The sequence below is a fragment of the Rhincodon typus genome, chromosome 19, assembly GCF_021869965.1.
Source record: "Rhincodon typus isolate 14 chromosome 19, sRhiTyp1.1, whole genome shotgun sequence".
In the NCBI taxonomy this organism is placed as follows: domain Eukaryota; kingdom Metazoa; phylum Chordata; class Chondrichthyes; order Orectolobiformes; family Rhincodontidae; genus Rhincodon; species Rhincodon typus.
Genome location: NC_063350.1, coordinates 7,948,564 through 7,970,287, shown reverse-complemented (window position 1 = coordinate 7,970,287; position 21,724 = coordinate 7,948,564). Strand labels below are relative to the sequence as shown.

At 42.3% G+C, this 21,724-nt stretch overlaps 1 protein-coding gene across 1 annotated transcript in view; it reads left to right on the top strand.

Annotated features, from left to right (window-relative positions):
- The first annotated feature begins 4,815 nt into the window (after positions 1-4,815).
- pnp4a (purine nucleoside phosphorylase 4a) overlaps positions 4,816-21,724 on the top strand; it is a 23,207-nt gene continuing 6,298 nt past the window's right edge. Inside the window, exons 1-5 of the mRNA XM_048608090.1 lie at positions 4,816-5,056; positions 9,446-9,609; positions 14,223-14,326; positions 16,993-17,168; positions 19,888-20,078. Coding sequence (XP_048464047.1) covers positions 5,028-5,056; positions 9,446-9,609; positions 14,223-14,326; positions 16,993-17,168; positions 19,888-20,078 — 664 coding nt within the window. The 5' untranslated portion in view covers positions 4,816-5,027. The remainder of the gene's footprint in view (positions 5,057-9,445; positions 9,610-14,222; positions 14,327-16,992; positions 17,169-19,887; positions 20,079-21,724) is intronic.

Below are 21,724 nucleotides of genomic sequence, written 5' to 3'. Positions count from 1 at the left end.
CATTCCAGCCTTGCCTCCTCCCAAATCTTCTCTAGTCTGCAACTCGCTCAGAATTCTAGCCTTCCATGTCTCCTGTTTTTTCAATCATTTCATTGAGTTTTCAGCTGCTAAGTTTCATAATCCCCTTTCTAACTCTGTCTGCCTCAATCACTATCTCTTTTGTTTCCTGCAAGATGCGTCTTAGAACATATTTCACTGACCAAACGTTTATTTGCTTCTCCCAATATTTGCTTATGTCACCCAGCGTCAAGTTTTGGGGATATTCAATGCAGCTGCATTAATATACTAATTATCAGTTTCTTTTTCTGAAAGTTTGTCTTTCCCAGAATATTACATGGTTGCGCAATTGCAGAGATAGTCAGGATGTGTTTGGTCTAAGAAAAAAGTAACTGATTCAGCCTTGCTGGAGTACATAGCCCTTCAATCAGATCATGGCTGATTCACATTTCCTCTTCCCAAGTGTGCTGTGTGTGCATGTTTATGAAGTGATGCTCCACCCATCACGAACGGGAGTCAGGCTTGATAGACAAGCTGATCCATTTCTGCCCATCTTTTGCACACGCTTGATATAATGTTTTATCTTCCAGACTAGCCAGAAGACCGCTCAAAGGGTTGATCACTGTTGAACTGAAGATCCTCTTGAAATCAAGCCTGCTTTCCAAATTTTGTTTTTCTTTATTTGTTCACGGGATGAGGATGTCGCTGGCTAGGCAGCATTTATTGCCCATCCCTCTTTGCCCATAGCGCAGTTCAGAGACAACCACATTGCTGTGGTTCTGGAGTCACATGTAGGCCAGACCAGGTAAGGATGGTAGCTTCCTTCCCCTAAAGGACATTAATGAACCAGATGGGTTTTTTTCCAACAATCGACAATGGATTCATGGTCATCATTAGACAATTAATTCCAGATATTTATTGAGTTCAAATTCCACCATCTGCCATGGCAGGATTTGAACCTGGGTCCCCAGAACGTCATCTGGCTCTCTGGATTAACAGTCCAGCAATAATACCACTAGGCCATCACCTCCCCTTTCCAAATAACATTTTACAAACACAGCAAGTCCCAAAATACTTCACAGCCAATTAGGTAATTATGAAATGCAGTTACTTTTGAATGTATGAAGTACATCACCAATTTGCACAAAGCACGGTCCCTCAAAAAACAGAGAATCTGTATGAACAGTTTTAGCTAACGGATAATTATTGATCAGGACACTGAGGTTAGGTCCTTGGTTCTTCTTCCAAATAGTCATGCAACAATTTACAACCAATTGAAGGAAGGTGAAAGGCCACAGTAATGCTTGCAGCTGAAAGGTAGCACTTTGAACACCACAACAGCAGCCATAATTGAAGCAGAGCAAGATAGTAGACAAAGACACATCCCTCCCTGACGTGCTCAATGCTTTCTGTGCTTGGTTCAAGCAGAATGCCAATGGTGTAGTGTCACATGCCCCGACAACCCCAGACACACCTGTTCCCTTGGTCACCGCTGCAGACATCAGATCTGTCTTCCTGGGAATCAACCCAAGGAAAGCAATGGGCCTGGACGGTGCCCACGGCTGAGCACTCAGGTCCCATGTGAACCAACTGGTGGAGGTATTCACCAGCATCTTCAACCTCTCCCTCCTACAAGCTGAAGTCCCCACCTGCTTCAAGAAGACCACCACCGTCTCCGTACTTAAGAAAACACATGCAGTGTGCCTTAATGACTACTGCCCAGTGACTCTGACCTCAATAATCATGAAGTGCTTCGAAAGGTTGGTCATCGCCCACATCAACGTTAGTCTCTCCACCTGCCTTGATCCCCTACAGTTTTCCTACTGATGTAACAGGTCCACAGCGGAAGCCATTTTCCTGCACTCATCCCTGGGACAGCTGGACAACAAGGACACCTACATCAGACTCCGGCTCATTGACTACAGCCCCGCCTTCAAGACCATTATCCCCTCCAGACTGATCTCAAAACTCCGTGACCTTCGTCTCGGCTCCAACCTCTGCAACTGGATCCTCAGCTTTCTGACGCACAGACCGCAATCAGTGAAGATCGACAACTGAATCTCCTCCACAATTACATTTAACACCGGAGCCCCCTGGGGATGTGTCCTCAGTCCCCTACAATACTCATGTACACCTATAACTATGTTGCCAAATTCCAAATGAATGCCATCTACAAGTTCGCTGATGACACCACCATAGTAGAATGGACATCTAACAATGATGCATCAAAATACAGAAGGGAAACAGAGGGCTTGGTGAGAGATAGTAGGAACTGCAGATGCTGGAAAATCTGAGATAACAAGGTGTAGAGCTGGATGAACACAGCAGGCCAAGCGGCACTACCCCTGTCTAAATATCGGCAAAACCAAAGAACTGATCATTGATTTCAGAAAGAAAGGAGGACAACACGTCCCCATCTACATCAACAGAACTGAGGTGGAGAGAGTGGACAACATCAAGTTCCTCGGAGTCATGATAGCCTGTCCTGGACTTCCCACACAGATGCGATGGTCAAGAAGACACAACAACGCCTTTTCTTCCTCAGGCGGCTCAGGAAATTTGGCATGTCCATAAGGACTCTGATCAACTTCTACAGATATGTAATTGAAAGCGTAATGTCCAGGTGAATTACGGCCTGGTATGGCAATCTGCTCTGCCCAGGACTGGGAAAAAGGTGGTGTGCACAGCCCAGACAATCACAGAAGTGAACCTTCCATCCATGGACTTCATTTACACGGCTCACTGCCTCAGAAAGGCTGCCAACATCATCAGAGACTCACAGAAGCCTGAACACATGCACCAGCAGGTTCAGGAACAGCTCCTTCCTGGCCATTATTAGCCTGATGAATGGACTCTAGACACAAAAAGTGCTGATCTTGCTAACGTTGATCTCGCCTGGCCTGTTCAATGTAATCCGTATGCCTCTGTCTAAATCTTTTTGATCTGTACATTCTTACTAACTATGATCTACCTGTACTGATCATAAACAAACCTTTTCACTGTACTTCAGTACACGTGACAATAAATCAAATCAATTGGTGCACTGAAGTCCCAGAGGTGGACTTGAAGCCAAACCCTTCTAACCCATAGGTGACAGCATGACCAACCAAGCTATAGCTAACATTCAGCATAGTCTGATTTTTCACTTTATTTATCTAAGTGCTGTGATTTAGCTTGAAACAGCATTCAAATTTAACCTATTATATCATTTAATATCTAAATAGTTTTCACAATGGCTTTCCATGTCTCTGATTTGAGAGGGTTTCAGTATTGATTACTTGTAGGAGTCAGAGAATGTAAAGTTGCCCTACATTCTGGAGAGAGATCTAGACAGGTTAGGTGAGAGGGCAAATTTTGGAAGATGGAAAATAATGTGGGAACATCTGAGGTTGTGCACTTTGGTAGGAAGAATAGAAAGAAAGACTGCAGAAACATAGCGAACAGAGAGATATGGGAGTCCTCGTGCACAACTCACAAAAGTTAGCATCAAAGTTCAACAGATAATAGGGAAGCCGTGATTTGGAGGCGCCGGTGTTGGACTGGGGTGGATAAGGTCAGAAGTCACACAATATGATAGGGAAGGCAAATGAAATGTTGGCCTTTATTTTAGAGGGAATGGAGTATAAAAGTAGGAAGGTTTTGTTAAAATTACACAGGGCACTAGTTAGACAGCAGTTGGAATACTGTGAAAAGTTTTAGACCCCTTATCTAAGGAAAGATATGCTGCCCTTGGAGGCAGTCCAAAGAAGTTTCACTCGGTTGATCCTGGATATGGAGGGATTATCTTTGGGGACAGGTTGAGTAGGTTGGGCCTGTACTCATTGGAATTTAGAAGAATGGGAAGCAACCTTATTAAAACATACAGAATTCTTGGAGGTCTTAATGGGTAAATGTGGAATGGTTGTTACCTCTTATGAGACAGTCCAGAACCAGAGGACATAATTTCAGGATAAGGTTGGCTAACTAAATTAAAGATGAGGAGAAATTTCTTCTCTCAGAGGGTTGTGAATCTGTAAAATTCCTTTAGGATTGGGTGGTTAAATATGTTCAAGGCTACAACAGACAGACTTTTAACCAGTAAGGGAATCATGAGTTATGCAGAAAAAGCAAAAAAATGGAGTTGAGGATTATTGGGTCAACCATGATTTCATTGAATGATGGAGCAGACGGATGGGCTGATTGGCCTACTTATGCTCGTATGTTTTATGGTGATGGTCTTATACTTTCTAATGCTTATGCCTATCCTTCAGTTTTTTTTTTGCCTCATAATTCTTGAGCCTTTTCCAGATATTTTGTAACCAAATGTTTGGGGAAAACGTTTGGTTGAGGGCAAAACTAAGTTAATTTTGGATTCAGTCATAAAGGCTAATGGAGTATTAAGAACCATCATACGCAGCTCCATTGAAGTCAGCCTGCAGCTTTTAGTCAAAGTTGCTATCTCTTTTGTTTTGACACTTAACTTCCAAATATAGGCTGCGCCTATTCTTTGTGGTCTTTAGAATTCAGGAAGGGGTTGCAATCATCCTGCTGCACCATCCCACCAAACTGTATGAGTCACAATCTTAGCTGAGGTCTAATTCAGAAACCTATAAAAAGTTAAGCAGTTTCAAGTTAAATTCTCTAACTTTATGCTACAAAGAGTTAACATCTTTTCTGTCACAAGTCACGCAAGGCTACACAGCTGGTGGTCAAATGTAGTCAATTATTTTTTTGGCTGAATATCTTTCCTGCCCAGAAGAAGAAAATATTATCACATTTCGCAATAAATCCCTCCACCCTAATGGCTGTCAATCATGCTTTTACAACAGCATATATTAACCAATCACAGATCGTAGTAGGATGCAAGCTAGGAATTTATCATTTCCTTTTTAATGTACAATTTGAAAGTTTGGAGCCGATGAAGTGACGAGCAGTCAGACTCCAAGCAGTGCCCTTACAGGGGTAGCTGTGAAAAATCGACAGAAAGCAACTTCTCTTACAAGAACTGAACAAACAGACTTGATCTTTTTCTCAATGTGTTATTTGACAGGATGTCAAATATTTGTAAAGAACAGATTTGGTAAGTTGACTTTAAGTTGCGGTGTTAGTGAATAGGCATTGCTGTCATTCAAGGCAAGTTCAGTTATGCTGAGCCACAAATCACACAGGGAAAGTGGCACAGCTAATTTACAACGTGGAAATAGTACACTCAGCAGTATAGCTAATCAGAGATAGTAGGAACTACAGATGCTGGAGAATCCGAGACAACAAGGTACAGAGCTGGATGAACACAGCAGGCCATGCAGCATCATAGGAGCAAGAAAGGCTGACGTTTCGGGCCTAGACCCTTCTTCAGAAATGGGGGAGGGGAAGGGGGTTCTGAAATAAATAGGGAGAGAGGATAGAAGATGGATAGAGGAGAGGATAGGTGGAGAGGAAACAGACCGGTCGAAGAGGCGGGGATGGAGCCAGTAAAGGTGAGTATAGGTGGGGAGTTAGGGAGGGGTAGGTCGGTCCAGGGAGGACGGACAGCTCAAGGGGGCAGGATGAGGTTAGTCATAGTATAATATTGGTTAGTAGAGCTGATAAGCTTTATTACTTTATAACCCAATAGTGCTTGTCAGTATAAAGAACAACACCCTTAAATCAGTTATTAGCTAATTGCTGTTTATCATTACATGCAATTTTATATGTTCCTCGTTGGCCAGTTGCTAGAGCATGCAACCCTTAATCTTAGGTTCATGGGTTCAGGCCCCACCCAAGAACCTTTTTTTAAGAGGTGTGTAAAAACATCTCTGAACAGGTTGAAAATAGATTAAATGAGAAAAAACAAAGGCCATCATTTTTAGAGGGCACTTGTGGTGCAGAGGTAGTATCCCTACCTCTGGACTGGGAGGCCTGGGTTCAAGTCCCATTTGCTCCAGAACCATACATACTATCTCTGAACAGGTTGCTCAGGAAATAACATTAATGTAAAAAAGTGTACAGCATTATATGTATTGACTAGTTAAAGGGGTGCCAATTTAAAACTGAGATAAGGAAGAATTTCCTCTCCCTGAGGTTTGGGACTCTTTGGAACTCATAGTCACAGACAGCTGTGGGAGCAGAGTCCTTGTGTATATTTAAGACTGCGATAAATAGATTCTTGATCAGTTGGAGAATCAAGGTTTGCAGGATAAGGACAGGAAAGTAGACACGAGGAATATCGAATCAGCCATGATCTTACTAAATGGTGGAGCAGGCTCGAAATGCTGAATGGCCTGCTCTTGTTCCTATTTCTTATGGTCTTAGAAAGAATTGACTAGTTAAATAATTGACTGAGATCTGTAGATTATTGTCCAAAAAGGGCATTGATCGATATGTGGAGCTAAAATTGGAAAACAACGTTGAGGTGTGGGTTAACCATTGATTTATCAAATGATTACACAAGCCTGAAGAACCGAGTGGTCAACTCCAGCTCCGAAGCTGGCAGAATATTATTGGACTAATGTACATCATTTTGCGTATGCTACATACCTTCAAGCAACAAAAACTGGTAGCCACAAAGTAGTATTTCCATCCGTTTTCTCCAAATGGAAGTGAAAACATGTACTTGCAAATGCATCAGTATTGCCCCATTTGTGATTTTAAATGACAGAGTATTGTGTTTTGGGCTTTGAAAAGAGTTCAGAAGAAGAATTTTTACTGTCTTATTACTTTGCCATCCATTCTGAGATAACATGGCACAAACCAACTGCCAAATAATCTTATAGTTGTAGCAGATCAAGACATCAGAATTAAAGAGGCAATTGTAAAGTTTTCTTCAGAGAAAGAAAGGTGATTTTTATTTACTATAAACCCAGAGAAAACTAATAAAATGCAATATCAAACACATAAAAACACAGATACAAAGCTTAAGGAGGGGAGGCTGGCTAATCTAAAGAGAGTTGAGAATAGGCAGTTCAAAAAGTTCTTGGAGTGCTGTCATAGTTTAGCCTTAAGACCACAGCTGTTTATTTATTGTCTTGTATACTCAGCAAAAATAAAATTTGTTGACTCCTTCCTAGTGATGAATGAATGTTTCCCCATTTTGTTTTATCACTGGTGCTGGCTTTCAAAATATTGAGACGAGAAAGAGTGAGAGAGAGAGGGCACATTGTTATCTCTGTCAGGTGCTCTGCCAAGCAGCTGGTAAAACATGGTTCATTTGTGTATTCCCAAGTCTGGCTCCACCATCTTTCCAAGCTGAATAGTGTCATGCAACACTTTCATGTCCAATATGTGCATCTCATCCAGGTGCAACTTAAAATGTGAGCTGTAAGTTTGTTGACATCTGACTCAGTTGAACAGTTTCAATCTCTTTAGCTAAAATGGTAACTTCAGTTCAGATGATTTTGTTTATTCCCCATTGGTTTCCTGAACTTGTCTCAGCCTGTGGTCAGGCGATCATTCCAGCCATTTGAGGTCCATATTTCTTCCTCTGTAAAAACCATTTTAATTCTTGAGAGATTTCAAGTATTAAAATCATATGTTGAAAATTGATAGTCTATATTTATAGTTGTAGCAGAAAATACAAGGTTACAAAACAAAAGGATTTGATATATTCTACGTGGGAGAACTCTTGGGAATGTTTATATTTTAAGACCCTTGAGTCAAAGGTCAAGTAAAGGCACAATGAGGTTTTAATAAGTGAATGCAATATTTTTAGGTCCTCTGCTGGATGGAGGGCTTCAGTCTAAATACAAATAGGTCATCATGAAGAATGTTCATGGTTTTAAATGTAGATTCTGTTGCAGTTTTGAGTTTCTAGAGATGCTTTATGTTCACACTGAGGAATGGAAAGCTGTTCCGATGAAAGCACCCACCATTGGCATGGAGCATTAGTTTCAGAGTGACACAGGTTTGGATGTATGGACCCACACGCACACAAATGCTCACGTGCACACTCCTGCACGCACACTCCTGCACACACACAAACGTGCATGCGCGCACACTCCTGCATGCACACAAATGCGCATTCCCACATGTACTCAAACGTGCACGCATACTCACACGCACTCTCTCACACACGCACGCGCATTCCGACACATACACAAATGCACACACAAATACGCACACATACTCACACACTCTCTCACACACGCACACACTCCCATGCATACAAAAACATGCTGCATACTCACACGCACTCTCTCACACATGCATGCGCACTCCCACGTGTACACAAACGCACACACAAATACGAACACATACTCACACGCACTCTCTCACACATGCACACACTCCCATGCATACATACATGCTCACACGGATTCTCCCACACATGCACGCACACTCCCACGCATACGCAAACGTGCATGCATACTCACACGCACTCTCTCACACACATACCCACACTCCCACGCGTACACAAATGCGCACACATACTCCCACGCATACACAAACACGCACACATACTCACACGCACTCACACTCACACGCACTCACACACGCACACACAATCCCACACAGACACAAATGCGGACACATACTCCCATGCACTCTCTCACACATGCACACACACTCCCAAGCATACATAAACGTGCACACGTACTCACACACACTCTCTCACACACGCATGCACATTCCCACGGGTTCACAAATGCGCACACATACTCCCACGCATATACAAACGTGCACACATACTCACATGCACTCTCCCACACACGCAAGCACACTGCCACACATACACAAACGCACACACATACTCACATACACTCACTCACACACACACGCACATTCCCACACGTACACAAATGCACACACGTACTCACATGCACTCTCTCACACACGCACTCTCTCACACACGCACGCATATTCCTACAGGTTCACAAATGCGCACACATACTCCCACGCATACACAAATGTGCACACATACTCACATGCACTCTCCCACACACTCACACACACTCCCACGCATACACAAACACCCACACATACTCAGACACACTCTCTCACACATGCGCGCACATCCCCACGCATACAAAAATGCACACACATACGCACACTCACTCTCTCACACACGCATGCACACATAATCACATGCACTCTCTCATACACACTCCCGCACATACACAAACGCGCACACATACTCACACGCACTTTCTCACACACACACGCACACACTGTCTCACACACACACGCACTCTCTCACACACACACACACACACACACACAATATGTTACAGCGTGCAGGTCTCCTTAAATTGTGGAAAACAAAGTGAAAGATCTGCTGCACTAGGAATTTTGTGCTAAAGTCCATAGTTTACACATTGTCAGCTTAAGTTAATTAAATCACAGATTGTCACAACTTACATTGGCACTGGTTTCTCTATTAGCCTCGTGATAGAATTGAATAGAAGTCTAATTGTCCTACAAATTTCTGCAGACCCCAGTTTACTTCACAATGTTTGATGTTGCTGGTTATTATTAATCATGAGTATTATTCCAGTTATGAGACCTACAAGGAGACAGCAGATTGGTTGCTGTCAAAGATCAGCTATCGACCAAAGGTGGCGATAATCTGTGGCTCTGGACTCGGAATGCTTGCCGATGCACTCACAAACCCGAAGATCTTTAAATACGCTGATGTCCCCAACTTCCCCCAGAGCACAGGTATGGATCACAGACTGTTGAGGTCTTCAAAAACATGAAGTGATATGATTCCTTCAATCAGGTTGACATTCGTAGGATTGCCAACAAAAAGACACTAGTTTAAAATAAAAGCAAAATACTGTGGATAGTACAGGTCGGAAACAAAATAATGTCAGAATCCGAACAGACGTACAGTAATTGGCAAATGAACCAGTGGTGGGGTGATGAGAAAATAGCACGTTATGGGCAAAGTTCTTATGGTTCATAATTTGCTGCTGGAAACAATGGTGGAAGCCAATTCAGTGCAACTTCCAGAGGGTAATTGGATATAGGCTGGAAAATGGATAAAGGGAATGAGCAGAGAAATGAGATTAATTACAGAGCCATTACAGGCACAGTGTCTGAATGGCCACGTTTTGCACAGCAACTACAATATGATTCTACAGTCAGAATCTGTAGTTCTGAGTAATAAATTTAAACATGTAGGAAATGCTCACAACAAATCACAGAATTACACTGTGCAGACGGAGGCTATTCAGCTTATTGTGGCTACACAGAAGGAGGCCAATCAGCCCACTGTGCGAATGCTGGCTCCTGGCAAGATGAAATCGATTGGGTTTGTTCTTTCCCAGTGGCCCTGCTCATTTATTTTTCAATAAATCCAGATTCTAACCCCTTGCTGTGTTTAAAGAAAAATGCATTTCCACATGTTGCCTTTGGTTTTTTTTGTCATTTCCCTATATTTCCAAGTAAACAAGTCAGTGAGGATCGGTGAGTTACAGTCTTACTTAGAGTTGTACAGCATGGAAACAGACCCTTCGGTCCAACTCATCCATGCCGACCAGATATCCTAAATTAATTTAGTCCCATTTCCCAGCATTTGGCCCATATCCCTCTCAAGACTTCCTATTCATGTACCCATCCAGGTGCCTTTAATGTTGCACCTGCTTCCACCACCTCTTCTGGCAGCTCATTGCAAACACGTAGCACCTGTTGGACTGTAACCTGGTGTCGTGTGATTTCTGACTTTAATCCTAAGCCCTCTAGTTTTGGACTCCCCTAACCTGGGGAAGAAAACCTTTGCTATTCATCTTATCTACGCCCCTCATGAATTTATAAAACTCTATCAGGATCCCCCCTCAACCTCCTACACTCCAGGAAAAAAGTCCCAGCCTATCCAGCATCTACTTATAACAGTCCAGTCCTGGTAACATCCTTGTAAATCCCTTCTGTACATTCTTCAAATTTTCCATCTTTTCAGGTTGACAGAAACCAGATTTCCATACTTACAAGAATTGCTATGTAATATAAATAAATAGATTCCAGCTACAAGCATCTGTGAATTGTCAACTTATAACTCTAAACCCCTTATGAAACTCCACCCATATACACATGCAGACAGACATGAAACAAAACTGGTCTTATGGGTGAAGAGGAAAAACTCGAAAGGCAGTTCAATGTCCACCAGGATTCACTGATGTGATCAATAAGTCTCTAACTCATCGGTTAAAAGCAACAGCTTACAGTAACTGGGGAAGGCAAATAAACTGGCATTCTTCAGAGTCAAGGTGTTTATGCTGCAGAGACAAGAACAGCACTTCCATTTCCAGAGATCCAACAGCTTCTGAGTATTTTATTCACATATACAAGCTGTTCAGCCACCTGGGAGCCAATCACAAAGTGATGGACAAGCAATAGACCATTATTATCAACAACTAGTCGCTAGGTCTACTGACCAAACAGCTGTTTGTTGCTGACCGAATCTGCCTTCATACACGTCCCTGGTTCCAGCTTGTCTGTGGTAACCTATCCCAATTGCTTGAACAAATAGCTGTGTAAACAGCACTTACAATGAATGTGAAGTAACTTTCTTTTTGAAAAGTACATCAATCCCTTCTACATTCCTTGGTTTTTAAAACAGTTCTTTTCCCCATTTCAGTCCACAATCAAAATACAGAAAAAATATAAAAGAAATGTAAATATTCTAATGCACATCTTTGCAGGTACATGGGGACAGCTCATACCATCAGTTCCAGCCATTGCTTTGACTGATCATGTACAGGCACTTCCAAGTGCACAAGAATTCAAAAAAAAGGAGCAATAGTAAACCATTCAGCCCATCGAGCCTGTTCTATCATTCAATATGATCATGACTAAACTTAGCCTTCAACTGCACTTTCCTGCCCATTTCCCACATGCCTTAATTGCCTGAAAGATCATAAACCTGGCTGTCCAAGCCCTTAAACATATTCAATGATGGAGCGCCACAGATTTTCAACCCACAAGTGAAGAAATCTCCTCATCTCAGTCCTAAAGAATTGGCCCCTTAACAAGAGACTGTTCCCCAGCCTTTTAGATTCCCTGACCAGCAGAAACAATGTCTTACTGTACAATCTATCAAGCCCTTTCATCATCATCATCATCATAGAATCTCTACAGTGTGGAAACAGGCCCTTCGGCCCAACAAGTCCACACCAACCCTCAGCATCCCACCCAGACCCATACCCCTATAACCCAACTAACCTACACATCCCTGAACACACTATGGGCAATTTAGCATGGCCAATCCACCTAACCTGCACATCTCTGGGCTGTGGAAGGAAATGGAGCACCCAGAGGAAACCCACGCAGACACAGGGAGAGTGTGCAAATTCCATACAGACAGTCACCCGGGAGTGGAATTGGCCTGGTCCCCAGTGCTGTGAGGCAGCAATGAGATCACCTTTCATTCTTCTAAACCCCAGAGAATACAGACCTAATTTACTCAGTCCCGTGTCACAGCGCAACTCCTCTGGCCCAGGAGCCAATCTAATGAGTCATCATTGTGCCATCTCCAATGTAAGTATATGTCTCTTTAAATGTAGAGACCATTTGCAGTATTCCAGCAATAAAAACAGAAAGCCCCAGACATACCCAGAAGTTCTGGCAGCGGAAATTCCAAAGAAGAGTTGTATTGGACTCAAAACGTTAACTCTGTCTTTCCACAGATGCTGCCAGAACTGCTAAGTTTTGTCCAGCACATTCTGTTTTCATTTCAGATCTCCAACCTCCGCATTGTTTTCCTCCATGTATGGTCTTACCAGAGCCCTGTACCATTGTAGCAAAGCTTCTTTATTGCTGTACTCCAGTCCCCTTACAACAACGGCCAATATGCCATTTGCTTTCCTCACTGCTCGCTATGCCTGCATCTGTGTCCCTCGTACAGGTTCAGTTACTGGCCTCAGTAAATATTTCCATTCAGCAGCACAATGAAATGATCCAGCTAACATCCATTAGTTTGTCGGAGATTAGGGATTGGCGCTGTGCTGTTTGTCGCTGTGCATACAACCGTTAAGCTTCTACAAGAGCTTGCGGACAGAGATTTCTTTTTTAATGTTCTGTTGAACGAAACATGTTTTTAATGCAGTGATTCTGTAAGCAGTAGTTATGTAAATTGGACACAACAGTTCTGTAACAGCTGAACATTAATTTAGAATATAGAACATAGGACTATACAACACAGGAACCATGTCCAAAAATGATGTCATTCTAAACTAATCCAGTCTGCCCGCACATGGTCCATATCCCTCCATTCACCACCTGTTCATGTGTCTGTCTAAATGCCTCTTAAATATTCTAATAGTATCGACTTCTACCACATCCCCAGGCATTCCAGGCACGTCTGTATTAAAAACTTGCCTCACACATCTCCTTTAAACTCTTCCCCTCTAATATTAAATGTATGCCCCTAGTATTCGACATTTCCATCCTGGGGAATAGCTCCGACTATCCATGTTCCTCATAATTTAATACATTTTGTTTTTGTTCTCATGGAGCGCTTTATAAAAGCTTAGGATTTTGCTGCCGTTTTTAACAGTTTACCAAACTGCCAATCGCTGTCAAAGACTTCTTAGAGGTTTATAAAATGATAAATGGTACAGAAACTGGAAATGTAGAGCGTGTCTTCAAGTTACACAATAAGACAGGAGTGACAAATGAAGGGTAACCTTAGAAACAAAGAGAGAAGACGCTGGAGAAACTCAGCAGGACTGACAGCATCTGGGGGGAGAGACAGACAGAGTTAACACTTTGAGACTGGGATAACTTCTTCAGGACAGATAAACTTCAGAGTGAAATGAAGAAGGCCTTGGTCACATGAAGAGCAACCAATGCATGGAACAGACCTCTATATAGGATAATGGTGGTAAAACATTGGAATCATTTAAGAAACACAAGATGCCACAATGAGGTGCTGTTAGGTTTTATTTTCAGAATGGACTGGGCAGGATAGAATGAATAAACTTCTGCACTATTATTTACCTTATGATCTAGGGTGGGTTACATGCTTACATTAGCTCCCAGTCCAGCATTATACCAACTGAAAATTCTCCGTGGCCATGACACCTTCTTATCTCTATAACTTCCTCCAGCTTTCCAACCCTTGAAGATTCCCTCCAACTCTAGCCTCTTGGCTCTCCCTGATTTTCATCATTGCACCATTGGCAATCATGCTTCAATTGATACAACATTAAATGCCCTGTAAAGTTCTGCTATGCTAAAGATCCTATTGAAGTTGTAGTTGTTCCTGATACAGGGTAGGAAAAGTTGCTAGCTACTTGCTCTATATTGCTGATTGTTCTCTCTTCTCTATCCAGTGAAAGGACATGCTGGTCAGCTAGTATTTGGAGAGCTGAACGGGAAGACTTGTGTCTGCATGCAAGGGCGTTTCCACATGTTTGAAGGATACCCACTCACAAAGGTAATGGTAACATTTTCTGATGGATGATGTGCCCTTGGGTGCAGTCTGTCAGAGTCATGAAACAGACCCCACCAGAAACATGGTGTCAGGAATGGTGCACCTGAAAGTGTGTGGATTTTCAGAGCTGGAAGAGAGAGACGAATGCTGAAAGAAACAGCAAGGAAGAAGTCAAATAATAAAAAAAAATTCTGCAACTTAGAGTTACTGAGATAGTCAAAATGGCAATGCATTTTACACATCCTGCTGTTGTGGAAACGACATGAGACAGAATTACCAGATAATAGAGGAACAGCCAATGATAATATAGATGCGTATCATTAGGAGACCCAGCTAATTTAAAGACGACGCATACAAAGCATGGGCAGAGACTGATGAAGGTGGAACTGATTAGAGTGAACACAGTGAATGATAATTTTCTTTCTACCATATATTTTAGGTAATTTGCATAATGTGTAACTGCAGTTGTCTGACTTCTCAGATGGAAATCACAGAGAGCCAGCTTCAATGACATACATGACATGGTTGCAAAATTATAAATAACATCTGTATCTTATATAGCACCTTTAAACAAGTAGAAACATGTCAAGGTGCTTTAATGGAGAGATTATCACACAGAATTTTACACAAAGCTGCATTAAGGAGATGTTAGAGCAGGTGACCAGATGCTTGGTCAGGGAGCATTCTAAAGGAGAAGAGAGAAGTTGAGAGGGGAAAGGTTCAGAGAGGAAATTTCAGAGCTAACAGACAGCTCAAAGCGCAGCTACCAATGATAGAGTATTGAAACGCAGGGATAGGCATGGAAGTTAAAATTGGAGCAGTGCAGAAAGGTGATTGGGTTGATGCGTTGGAGATTACGGTGTTAAGGACTGCAATGAAGTGACTTCAGCGAAAATAATTCTAGCACAGGGTTTGGTTAACAAATGGCCCATTTCTCAGCAATACTGCTTTCAGAAAGATCCAAGATTTTTACATTGTGGTTTTGCAACACAACTGCTCTGATCATGAGTCTTTGAAATAAAGGTGGTGGAAAGAGAATCTTTGAATATGTTTAACACAGAGGTAGATAGATTAAATCATAGTGTCACATAGCTCAGAAACAGACCCTATTGTCCAACCAGTCCATGCCGACCGTAATCCCAAACCAAACTAATCCCACCTGCCTGCACTTAGCCTATATCCTTCCAAACATTTCTTATTCATGTACTTATCTAAATGTCTTTTAAACATTGTAACTGAACCCACATCCACTACTTCCTCTGGAACTTCATACCACACACAAACCACTCTCTGGATAAAAAAAAATTTGTGCCCATGTCTTTTTTAAATCTTTCTCCTCTCACCCTAAAAATATGCCCCCGGTCTTGCAATCCCCTACCCAAGGGAAAAGACACCTGCCATTCACCTTATCTATACCCCTAATTATTTTATAAACCTCTCAATTTCCTACGCTTCAGTGAGAAATGTCCCAGCCTATCCATCCTCTCCTTATAACTCAAATCCACATTACTGGCAACATCCTGGTAAATCTCTTCTGAATCCTCTTCAGCTTAATAATATCCTTCCTATAACACATCCAAATCATTTATATAAATGACAAAAAGCAGTGGACTCAGCACTGTTCCTTATGGCACACTGCTGGTCACAAGCAACCAGTCTGAAAAACAACCCTCCACCAACATCTTCTGTCTCCTACTTTCAAGCCCATTTTGTATCCAAATGGCTAGCTCTCCCTGGATTCCATGCGATCTAACCTTGCAAATCAGTCTACCATGAGGAACCTTGTTGAACGCCTTGAATTCCATATAAACAACATCCACTGCTCGTGATGGATATCAAAGGTATGTTCTGGAATGAATGCTCTTGTGTGAAGTACCTCCCTGTCAATCTGACTCACGCTGTTTAGATGAAAGATGCTAAATGAAGAGTGGGGAAGGAGATTAAGTATGATCAGCTGAGATTCAACAAGCATAGAATGCATCATATGCCACACTGAAATCTGAAACATTAAATTACTTTACAAATTATTTCCAAGCAGAGTGAAGATAATCGAAGACGCATGTTGGGAGATGAAGCTGAGGGGATACAGTAACATTATTTCATAAGGTGTTCTGAGAAAGGGTCACCAGACCTGAAACGTTAACTCTGATTTTACTTCACAGATGCTGCCAGAACTGCTGAGCTTTTCCAGCAGCTTCTGTTTTTGTTACATCATTCAAAATGGTCATTGTCGTATAAGTACATATATTGCATTGTTTGTACTTGGCTCTTTTTCCTGCAAATGTTGGCTTTATCTTAAGACAATCTCACATACTCAGCAATCAAAAATCCTGCAAACAACAATTGGGTGAATGTATTACATGCTAAAATTAAATTGGAATTTGGCCATTCCAAACTATAAACAGCTGAATGCTCACTTCAGTAAATTGACTATTACCAGTAAGAACAACCTAATATATTATAAACTTAATGTAATCTTATATTCTTGACAAGAAAGGGGGTTGTGGGGTACCTGGGAATGTGAATTGAAGTTAGAACTATGTGAATATGACCTTAGGAAAGTATTCAAGGATGACTGAAATGGTTTCACATCTGCACGCATGGTACGTGAAGGTGAATGGTAGCCTTTCTGAATGTTAACTTGTGTTTTTCTCTCCCCATTTCTTCAGGTGACTTTTCCTGTCCGTGTGTTCCGACTGATGGGTGTTGAAGTCATGATCGTGACCAATGCTGCAGGATCAGTTGCCGATGGTTACAACACAGGAGATATCATGATCATTAAGGACCACATTAATATGCCAGGTCTCATTGGGCTGCATCCTCTCATTGGACCCAACGATGAACGGTATGTAGTCATGAAAGTTCATACAGTCAAACCTTTTATATCTATTATTTGCTCCTTTTCCACGTTCTTTCTTCTTAGACAGACGTGGAATATAAGGCCACTCTGCCCATCAGCCTCATGTTAATATAAAAGTAAGATACTGTGGATGCTGGAAATCTGAAACAAACACAGAGAATGTTGGAGAAACTCAGCAGGTCTGACTCAGGAGAAACATCTACACCCAGAGAGTAGTGAGAATGTGGAGTTCATTACCAAACTGAGCAATTATGGTGAATAGGCTGAGAGGGGACCTGACTGAGGCATATTTAAAGGAAAGGTAGATAAAAACATGTAGAGTTGTAAGGAACTGAAGGATACACTGGCAGCATCAGCCAAAGCATTAGAGATGCCAAGAGGCTGTACCAGACCAAGCCAGGGGCCCAAAATAACCACACAGACACCTGCCACCTGTGGCAAGGCCTACACACAACGGGATACAAAATGAAGCAGAGCAAGAAAGCGGGCAAAAACACATCCCTCCCTGATGTGCTCAATGCTTTCTGTGCTGGGTTTGAGCAGAATGCCAGCGGCGCAGTGTCACCTGGTCCGACAGTCCCAGATGCACCTATTCCCTCAGTCACCGCTGCAAATGTCAGATCAACCTTCTTGGGAGTGAAACCTGAGGAAAGCGATTGGCCCAGAATGGAGTCCCAGGCCTGGGCGGACCAGCTGGTGGGGGTATTCGTTGACACCTTTAACCTTTCCTTGCTTCAATCTGAAGTCCCCACCTGCTTCAAGAAGACCACCATCATCCCAGTACCAAAGAAAACACATGCAATGTGCCTCAATGACTACTGACCTCCATAATCATGCAGTGTTTTGAGACGTTAGTCACTGCTTACATCAACGCTAGCCTCCCAGCCTGCCTCGGTCCCTTGCAACTTGCCTGCTAGTGAAACAGGTCCACAGCTGACACCATTTCCCTCGCCCTACACTAATCCTGGAACATCTGGTTAATAAGGATACCTACATCAGGCTGCTACTTATTGACTACAGCTCCACCTTCAACACTATAACCCCAATTAAACTAATCTCAAAACTCCGAAAACCAGGTCTCAGCTCTGCCCTCTGCAACTGGATCCTCAGTTTCCTGACCCACAGACCACAATCAGTGAAGATAGACAACAGCACCTCCTCCAAAATAATCCTCAACACGAGCAAGGATGTGTACTCAGCCCTCTACTGTATTCTCTGTACACTCACAACTGTGTTGCTAAATTTCATTCAAACACCACTTACAAGCTCACTTATAACACCACGGTTGTAGGCCAGATAACAAACAATGAGAAGTCAGAATACAGGAAGGAGGTAGAATGCTGGGTGTCATGGTGCAATGATAACATTCTCAATGTCGGCAAAACAAAAGAACTGATCATTGACTTCAGGAAGAGAGGAGGAGGACATGCCCCTATCTACTTTTGACTTGATAGAGGTGTACAAAATGATCAGAGGTATAGATAGAGTGGACAGCCAGAGACTTTTTCCTTGGGTGGAGGTAGCTATTACGAGGAGGCATAGTTTTAAAATGAGTGGCAGTAAATATAGTAGAGATGTCAGAGGTAGGTTCTTTACTCAGAGAGTGGTAGGGGCGTGGAATGCATTGCTGGAGAGGATAGTGGAGTCGGCCTCATTAGGGGCATTTAAGTGGCTATTAGATAGGCATATGGATGATAGTATAAGGTAGGGGTGGAGGTTACATAGATATTAGGTTTAGGGTAAAAGTTCAGCACAACATCGTGGGCCAAAGGGCCTGTACTGTGCTGTACTGTTCTATGTTCTATGTTCTATTTACATCGACTGAGATGGGGTGGAGAGGATCGAGAGCATTAAGTTCCTAGGAGTGACCATAACCAACAATCTGTCCCGGACGACCCACATAGATGCGACAGTTAGGAGAGCACAATGACGCCTCTTCTTTCTTAGGAGGCTAATTATATTTGGCATGTCCGTAAGGACCCTCAGCAACATTTAGAGAAAGCATTCTATCTGAGTGCGTAACAGCTTGGTAAAGCAACTGTTCTGTCCAGGACCATAAGAAACTACAGAAGATTGTGTACAGCCCAGACCGAGGCAAGTCAACCTCCCATCCATGGAGTCTGTCTACACGTCTTGTTGCTGCAGAGAGGCTGCCAACATCATCAAAGACCCCTCCCACCCCAGTAATGCTCTCTTCCAATCTCTTCCGTCAGACAGAAGGTACAGAAGCTTGATCACACGCACCAACAGGTTCAAGAACAGCTTCTTCCCTGCTGTTATTAGACTGCTGAATAGACCTCTCTAATTTCAAATCTAATGTTGACCTTGCTTTGTGCACCTCCTGTGCAGCTGTAACCTTGTGTGCCTTGCTCTGTCTAAACACCCGATGATCTGTATGTCCTTATATGGTATGATCTGCCTGTACTGTTCGCAAAACAAAACTTTTCACTGTACCTAGGTACATATGGCAACACTAAATCAAATCAAAATCAAACAAAGGTTGGACGAAAGGTCATGTGGAATATAAATACCAATGTGAATCAATTTGGCTGTTTCTGGATTGTAGATACCATATAAAGCTAACAATATAAACTCCCAGCAGAATTATTTGTTTACTTTTTTAATTAATTTTGATGAGAAAATTAATGAAGTAAAAGAGGGAGCAGAGTTAAAAAAATTAAAATGGTGGTGCTCTTGTTTGTAGGTTCGGTACCCGTTTTCCGAGCATGTCTGATGCATATGACAAAAGCCTCGGGAAACTGGCCATGGAAATAGGCAAGGAACTGAAATGCTCTAATTACATAAAGGAAGGTGTCTACTGCATGGTTGGAGGCCCGAATTTTGAGACCATTGCTGAAGCTCGTCTTCTTCACATACTTGGAGTTGATGCTGTGGGTAAGATATTTCAATAGAAAATAGCTATGAAGAAGAGGATGGATAAGCTCGGGTTGTTTACTTTAGAGCAGAGAAGGTTGAGGGAAGACCTGCTAGAAAGTGTATAAGATTACGAGGGGCGTGGACCGGGTCAATAAGAAGCAGCTGTTCCCCTTAGCTGAAGGGTCAATAATCAGGAGGCATAATTTTAAAGTGAAAGGCTGGAGGATTAGAGGGAATTTGAGGAAAAACATTTCACCCCGAGGGTGGGGAAATCTGGAATGCACTACCTGGGAGGGAAGTTGAGGCAGGAAACCTCAGAATCTTTAAAAAGTACCTGGATAAGCACTTGAAGTTTCAATACATTAAAGACTATGGGTCAAGAGCTGGAAAGTATGATTTGTGTAGATAGGTTGGAGCAGACTAGATGGGCCAAAGGGCCTCTTTGATGCTGTATGACTGTTGCAATGGTTTTCCGCAGGCTACAGAATGAAAGGTAAACTTAGCTTTATCATGCTCTTCTTATTACCTCGGGACATTCTGTAACACTCTAGTCAATTAAGTACTTTCAACATGTAGTCACTCTTACATCATAAAAAGTACAGCAGCCAATTAGTGCACAGCATGCTCCCAAAGAAAGAGCGATAAAATAAATGGTCAGATCGTCTGTTTTCAGTGTTGTTTGAGAGATAAATATTGGTCAGAACATCAAGAGTACTCCCCTGCTTTTAATTGAATTATAGAACAGAATCTGTAATTTCCATCCAGCAGTGCAGCACTCCCTTCATATTGCAGAGGGTTTGGTTACCAAAGGCCTATATCTTAGCAATGCTGCTTTGGGAAGATCCAAGATGTTTGCATTGTGGTTTTGTAACACCATTGGTCTGATTGCATCAGGGTGTGTCTGGAGTGGAACTTGACCCATAACCTGCTGACTTAGAAATTAGAGTGCAAACCAGAATGAATATAGGCATGTAAAAGGTGACAATGGTGTTGAGGTGTAGGCTGAGCAGCAACAAACCACAGCATTTTGAGTATCAGTATACAGTGACAGTCTAATCTCTCTCATTTATAAATATCACGTGACTCACAGCCCTTGTTAATTCCCATTAATACTTTAAACATTCCAATAACATTTCTGAAAGCTGAGGTCAACAAATGCACTTCACTGTACAAGATTCTGAGTTCCCTTGTGAATGCTAAATGCATGCAATGCTTTTTACCTTTTGTGCTTCCACTCTTAGGCCCTCATCTGTTGGCATTGTCATCCTCTTTTTATTGTTGAGCCTTGGTGTTTCAGTAACACTTCTTATCCATCCTCATTTGCCTTTAACTGTTCAGTTTTCTCACTGTTTGTACTCATCATTCTGTCCAACCTTGCATAATTCTCAACATTCTAGTGATGGGTAATAAATGCTGGGCCAGCCAGTGATGCCCATATCCCATGAGTAAAGTTTGAAAAAACTGTGAGCCATAGATAGAGTTTAGAGGACAGACATTCAGCCCAACTGATTGATGCTACTGCTTATGCTTCATACTACCCTAACCTCCCGTCTCCATCCATCCATTCTACAAGCAGCCAATATAGACTCAAATGATGTCCTTCTGCTCTGTGATAACAAGGTGTAGAGCCGGATGAACACAGCAGGCCAAGCAGCATCAGAGGA